This window comes from Aplysia californica, unplaced genomic scaffold (genome assembly GCF_000002075.1).
Source record: "Aplysia californica isolate F4 #8 unplaced genomic scaffold, AplCal3.0 scaffold00126, whole genome shotgun sequence".
NCBI classification, from domain to species: Eukaryota; Metazoa; Mollusca; class Gastropoda; order Aplysiida; family Aplysiidae; genus Aplysia; species Aplysia californica.
In genome coordinates, this window is record NW_004797396.1 from 9,086 (window position 1) to 16,326 (window position 7,241).

The 7,241-nt window shown below is 41.6% G+C and overlaps 1 protein-coding gene across 1 annotated transcript in view; it reads right to left on the reverse strand.

Moving 5' to 3' along the window:
• Positions 1–1,607: 1,607 nt before the first annotated feature.
• Positions 1,608–7,241, reverse strand: part of LOC101861498 (vacuolar protein sorting-associated protein 41 homolog) — a gene marked incomplete at its 5' end in the record, with an annotated part of 10,680 nt that continues 5,046 nt past the window's right edge. Inside the window, 3 exon segments of the mRNA XM_013081323.2 lie at positions 1,608–1,920; positions 2,309–2,385; positions 2,693–2,737. Coding sequence (XP_012936777.1) covers positions 1,849–1,920; positions 2,309–2,385; positions 2,693–2,737 — 194 coding nt within the window.

A 7,241-nucleotide genomic window follows, 5' to 3' on the forward strand; every position in this document is an offset into this window, starting at 1 on the left:
TGCGCTATAAACGACTTTGTTAGACCTGAGCTCGCTGATTCATGTGTTCATTGAATCCATGTTATTTTGTTGACTTTAATTAATTTTTAAAATGGGGAATCCGTCTCCCTTTGTTGAATCTGAGTTTTTGTTGGATTCGAGTTTGTTGTATTTGAGTTTCACTGTACTTGGACCTCAGTCAAACTAATATATTTCACTATCTCACAGGACAAGAGCACAAACTTTGACACACTTGTTAAATAGAAAGATGAATTGAAAAAAAAAAAAAAGAAAAAGAACGCCACAGTCAGTCAGAAGTACACTGTAGCTATGGATATACAATATTAGACTACCGTACATATCTATATGACGCATATCCTTGCTTGAAAGTAGTCTTAACACACCTCAAACTTTTCAAACTACATACAGTCAAACCTGCCATGACAGCCACCGGGTATGAAACAGTCACCTGTACAAATGGCAACTTCCCATTTCCAACCTTGAATTTTTTCTATATAATAGCACTGCATAAAATGATAACCCACTCAACAAGGCCGTGGCCACTATATTTTATCAACCAACAACAAAAAAAAACTTGTCTAAGATGGTCACGTAAATCTCTCATCAGCCAATGCCTTGTCATAAATTATATTACATCAGCCCCTGACGCTGTGGACCAGTCGTCATGATCCATTCACCTGTCGTTATTGTTTGTCCCCTCTAATAAATCAACCAATCATGTCACTGTTTAAGCATGTTGACCGTCGGTAACAATTAATTTCCAAGTGCTGGTGAGGGAGGTATGTTATGCATCATGACCTATCAGCACACCCACAACTCAAAGTGAAAACAACCAATTTCAGCCCTGTGTGCTCATAGGACCCTATGTAGTTGAAATCACCGTAAAACTCTTACCAAACCGAAACCAACTCATAAGTGAGATGAGCAGCTGCTCTGTTTACCCAGTCAGTAACAATGGACATGAACATGAACTTATGACAGAAGTGTTGCTCATTCGCTGAGTGGTGGGGACCCATTCCTTTGTTTCACTATGGTACTCAGTCTCCCTTGCCTGAAACATTTACTGTTAATTTACCCTTGCACTAAACCAGCAAAAAAAGTATTATTCACTTTAAAAAACTATCAACAACCTATTTAATCCTTACCTCGTCTCCTCCCCCCCCCCCCCCCAACCTCTTTTTCAAAAGCAAAAAAAAACCCCCATTTTAATCAGCCTTACAGCAGCCCTAAACCTGCACTACCTTTGGCTGGGACCTCAGATAGGCATGGCGTGTTTTCTTCATTTTGATCAGTCCAGCCTATGATGGCCACTTTTCCCCTCGACAATGGTTGGCCGTCTTATACAGGTTCGACTATACTTCTATCCTCACTTGGGACAATGAGTGTAAAATATCTTTCCAATGGATGGATCAAGCCCATACCAGGATTCAAACCTGTGACCTTACACTTAAAGTTCAGTAGCCCTAACCACAAAGCTACTGACATCACAGGATCCATCTGGTATCATAGCAGTATTAAACCAGCCTCTGCGAGTTTAGGAGACGGGTACATTTTGTCCTTTCTCAATACTTTCAGTTTGAATAGGAAAAAAGTACAAGTCCACCCTTGCAATTATCAAATATATTGTAGTTGTGACAGAAAATAAAAGGGAAACAATAGGGGTTTGACACTGAAAAGCAATATTAAATTATTCCCCCAATCAAATGTTATGTAAAAAACAAAGATTACGAAAAGTTAAATAAAAACAAATAAAAAGCACTTTTATCAGAAAACAGAAACCAATTTAGTGATCCGGTTATTGAACATTACAGCTCATGGAAACAACGAGCTGTACAAAACAGCAGAAAGTTATTTCAAAAAGTGCTCTCTTGACCCAGGCCTTCTGTCTTTCTTCACAGAGCTGCAGATGATACAGTTTGTCTGAGGGAAAAAAAAAAATCCATGTGTCATTTTTTAGCAGTCATTGAGTCAGTATAATAACAGATACATGTCGCCAGTATATTTGAGTGGTAGCAACTCTAGGCAGAGAATGTTGTGAGAGGCCACAGGGGGCGGCCACTGCTGAGGTGGAGACGCTAATAGAGGGAGGAACAGTTAACAGGGCAATGCAGCCTTCTTCAAGGATGGGTTGACAGTGCAGCATAGAGTCAAATCCGCACCTGTAAATGGGGCCACACAGAGAAATAAGCCAGGGGCCACCAGTATAACCACGGTTAACCAGAATTAGAGTGCCCTTTGTCTATTTTGTTTTTCAGCTCTTCATATGTGTAATAAATAGAAGAGCAAATTCACATAAAAAAGTACTTACAACAAAGGCAGGCAGGCAGTCTTCATGGAATGCATGACGGCAGTGGAACACTATCAGGTTGCTGGCGTATCTGAGGTCTGGGTATAACAAAAGAATATAAGGATAAAATTGACTTTTTTAAAATTGCTTAAATAGCAGCAGTACTGTAATACAGATGTTTGATTAAAGCCTGTCTTTTTATATTTTGAAGTTTAAAATTTGAAGACTTATTCTCAATAACAGCTTGCAATATATATATAATATATATTCTCTAGGATTTTACAAAAGAGTAAGAGGCGGTAAATCAGACAATGTTAAAAGGAGAACATAGATGAACTAAGTAACTCTAAATGTAGTTTAAATGGAAAACACACATTCAGCTCTAGTACAAAATTGTTCTCTTACCATTAACTGTCAGCCTCTGGTTGCATACAGTGCACAGCTGGCTTCCTGAAAAGAACAGAAACTTTGTGAATGAAGCACATCTATAAGAGGGTCTATGTACAACATACATGTACATACATATGATACTGAAAAATATCAATATGGCTAATATAGGAACTGGATTATGTGTAGATTCTGTTTGCAAAAGAATTATGAGATAAATGCAAACAAATAATTTAAACACATGCTTGAGCAAATAAAAAGAGCATACAAGCCTTTCATAAAACTCACTAAAAATATCTATCACATTTAACTCACTCACTGAGGAATGCCAGGCTTTCGGGACCTTTTTCTAAACCTCACTGTGAGCTTATTAATTTGTGTACAGCATTGAACTTTTCCACAAACAATGACATTGAAACATACTCAACAAATCAACAACAAAAATTTGTGATACCTTTACCGTTTGAAATTTTATGAGTTTGTGAATATGTGGCAAAATCGAGAAAAAAAACTTTTACATAACATTTAGGTGCTTGGTACATTCAGTCGATATTCAAGCCTTTATATCTTTATCTCTGAAAGAAATAGATTTTGTTTCAACTGACAAATGTTGAAGAGTCACTTTGAAAAGATATCTGACAAATTTTATATAACTGGAATATCATTTAAGTCATCAGTTCACCCATCCTGAGCATCAACATCTGGGTGTGTGGTTGCAGGACGGGGCATGGCCACTGGGGGAGGGGTGCCACTATTTGAAGTTTGTTGTGTAGACCTAGGAGGAACTATGTCAGCTGTATTCTTATCATTTGGGGTCTAAATCTACGTTGTGTTATCTTTGACGTTTGTGTGACGGGACCGGGAAGCATCGGATCATAGATCTGAGCATGGGGAACACCCGATTCTAGATCTAGCACAATTGTCATCTTCACTTGAGTCCGCACCTCTCCTATTTCCTTTCCTATACTCATTATCAACTCTGTATGATGGTTCATCATCACTATCATCTGCAAAAAGATCTAAATCTGACCCTTTATTGACGAATGGGTCTATCAATTCAAATGTTCCGACTTCGTTGAGACGCCGTCACCACCGTAACTGAGCGTCAGTAGTTTTTAGTTCGTTTCGGGTGAGTTTGAAAAAGTCTGATTTTTAAGTAGCTTCCACAGAATTCTACACTTAGTGTAGAATTCTGTGGTAGCTTCAGAGACTCTGTAGCTTATTCAAGGGAAGTTACTGCAACAATGCGGAATCGAAACTAAACTGGTTTATGTCTCCTACTTCCAACTGCCAAGCCCGAAACGCGTCGGGGAATGTTTGACGCGGATCACCTGACAGGGTTCGGGCATGGCAGTGAGTGAGTTAAACTTGGTACTTCAGTGAATGCTCTCTCTGCAGCACGATTTTAATGCAGAAAGTCCCATTCAGTTTTGTTTCCGGGCATGACATCTCATTGTGACAGTGGGTTAAAAAAAGCCTGTGCTTTTGTTTCCATTGTGTGGACCAAACAAACATATCCTATAGTGTACTCGTACCAACCGTGGCCGCGAGGCTTCCTGCTCTCCTCACAGCATCGTTTCTGTTTTTAGAACAATTTTGCTTGTGTTTTCCGGTTCGCCATAAGGCCGCAATCAGGTCACCAGTAGCCTCTCAGTCTAACATAATAAAGATGGACACTATGATACAATCTTATAGTAGAGCTCAATGACCTGACCGCGGCCATGTGCCCTGACCGCGACCGTGAATGTGACATGAGCGCGACCACGTGACATGAGCGCGGCCAAGGCTGTGACCTGAGCGCGGCCAATACTAGGCCTAGTGTAGTTAGTTTTGACAGGGACAGACAGGATTATACTCTCATTAGACATTCTTTCACAGAATTCCAGAGTATAGGGTAGATTTCTAAGTCTTGATAAACTCGTCAGTCAGTCTAGGTCAAGGTTCAATGTAAATTTTATACATGTGACTAAAAGAAAAATAATGTTAAAACCACGAACTTGTGCTGTTCTTTCATTTAATTTCAGAGAAGGTGATAGGAAAGCAGTTTGAAAGAGAGAGGGGGAGAGAGAGAAAGAGAGAGAGAGACAGACAGACAGACAGAGACAGGGGGGCAGAAGGAACGAGAGAGAGAGAGAGAGAGAGAGACAGACAGACAGACAGACAGAGACAGGGGGCAGAAGGAACGAGAGAGAGAGAGAGAGAGAGAGAGAGAGAGAGAGAGAGGAGGGAGAAGTACAGCCAGTGTGAGAGTATGAAAGAATCTTTAAAAACATAATGGTGACGATATCAACAGATGAAGATGATGATGATGAAAAAAAGCAAAAAAATAATGAACAGAACATCATCTTTTAATATATTTAATTCAGCAAATTTGAATTCAAACAATATGGTCAACGGCCAGATCAATCCATATATTACGGGTATCATTGAGCCCATCTGGTTGTGATGACTGTAGAAATTCATTCAACATTTCTGTGGTGCTGTGTTCATTGTTATTACTGTTACTGTTAGCTCTAGCATTAGGTCTTGCCTCTTGAATATCAATACCATTGTCTTTTTCTTGGGGATTTACTTCTATTTCAGAATTTCCCGCTTGTGATATGAAGTTTCGTTCTTCTGCTTCACTGTCATCTTGGAAACAATCTATTTCAACTTCATCCAAGCTGTTGTCATCCAGAATCATTTCACTTTCATCTACACTTGTGGCACTATCCGAATCAGGGTTGTTTGTTTGCTCTTTCTTCTTTGACAATTTTGGTCTCTTCTGGGCTTTTGATTTCTTCTTCTCTTCCATCTTTCGCTTACGTTCTTCCTTCCTCAACTGAATTTCCATTTCTTTTTTCCTTTTCCTTTCTTCTTGTAGTTTTTTTCTTTCTTCTCTCTTTGCCTTCTTCTCTTCCTCTTGTTGTGCTTTGGCCTTTCTCTTTTCCTCCATGTCCAATTTCCTTTTGACTTTCCGAGCCTCTTCTTCCTTTTGGTCAATCTCTTTCTGTATTATCATTTCCCTGAAATCAGGGCTACTTATCAAGGCTGGCATTTTCAGGGCTTTTGTTCTTTTTGCCCCTCTTTTTATCACTGGAAGTGCCAGCGGGTTGCCTTGTTTACAACTGCTAGGACCTGGCAACGTTGAATCTTGCTGAGCGGTGCCCGAATCAGTCGCTTGTGCTTGTAGAGCTGAGAGAAGCTGTGTGTTGTAAGACTTCCAGAGTGAATACAAAGAATCGTCACAATCATAGCCCTCCTCGAGTCTTGTATAGTATTGGTTTAATGTGGCATCCCCTATCTGGGCGCAAATCATAGCGAACTTCTGCAAAACTGATGCAAGGTCAATGTGGACATCACCCGCACTGCTAGAGTGGGCGATGAATTGCAAGGCATTGGCAGACATAGGTTGCACGCAGGGAGCGTTGACAGGTACAGGTGGCACGCAGGGAGCGTTGACAGGTACAGGTGGCACGCAGGGAGCGTTGACAGCTACAGGTGGCACGCTGGGAGCGTTGACAGGTACAGGTGGCACGCAGGGAGCGTTGACAGCTACAGGTGGCACGCTGGGAGCGTTGACAGCTACAGGTGGCACGCTGGGAGCGTTGACAGCTACAGGTGGTACGCAGGGAGCGTTGACAGGTACAGGTGGCACGCTGGGAACGTAGACAGGTACAGGTGGCACGCTGGGAGCGTTGACAGGTACAGGTGGCATGCTGGGAGTGTTGACAGGTACAGGTTGCATGTTCCAGGTGTTGGCAGTGACAGGTGGAACGTGGGGGGCAGTGGTGGCGACGGGCTGAACATTTGTGGCAGGATCAGTTGCTCCAGAACTAGGTGTGACTTTGCTCCAGTCAATGTTTTCAGGGTCGTATGGGTAAATTCCACATTTCCTGAAACCATTTTCAGCTAAAGATTTCGAAACTGTTGCTTCATATGCCACTTTGAAAGTTTTTGCGAATGTTCTCTTTGTGATGATTTCACTTTCATTTTGTGCCTTCACTGCTGCTTTCCACTCCCCTTTCATGGTCTTAAAAACACCAACATCCAACGGCTGAAGGATGTGGGATGAATGTGGCGGTAAGCAATACAGTACCACTCCATTGTCTCGACACAATTCAGAGACTTGTAAAGATTGGTGGCTCACATGGCCATCCACAAGCAGCAAGATTGGCTTTTTGACGTTGGCTGTCTGGGGAATGAAAACTAAACGCATCCACTCAAAGAAGAGGCCCTGATTGATCCACCCATTCTCTGACCTTCCAATAAAAGAATCGTTGAAAACTTCATTTGGTTTGAATCCACGAAACTGAGTGCCTGGGTAGATGAGCATTGGCCACGTGTAATGGCCAGTTGCAGTGATGAGCGTTTTTGCTTAACTGCCTATCTGGTACACAAATTTTGTGCCCAGGTTCGAGAGGACTCTGCCAGTTACAGCGTTCAGGCTGAATCCTGATTCGTCGCAATTATAAATGCGGTCCGGCTCTAACAAAATGGAAGGGTCAATGGTCATAATTGCCTCACGAAATTCTTGAAACCAAGTCATGATATTACCACGTGACACAACAGCCCTTTGCTTCCCAAG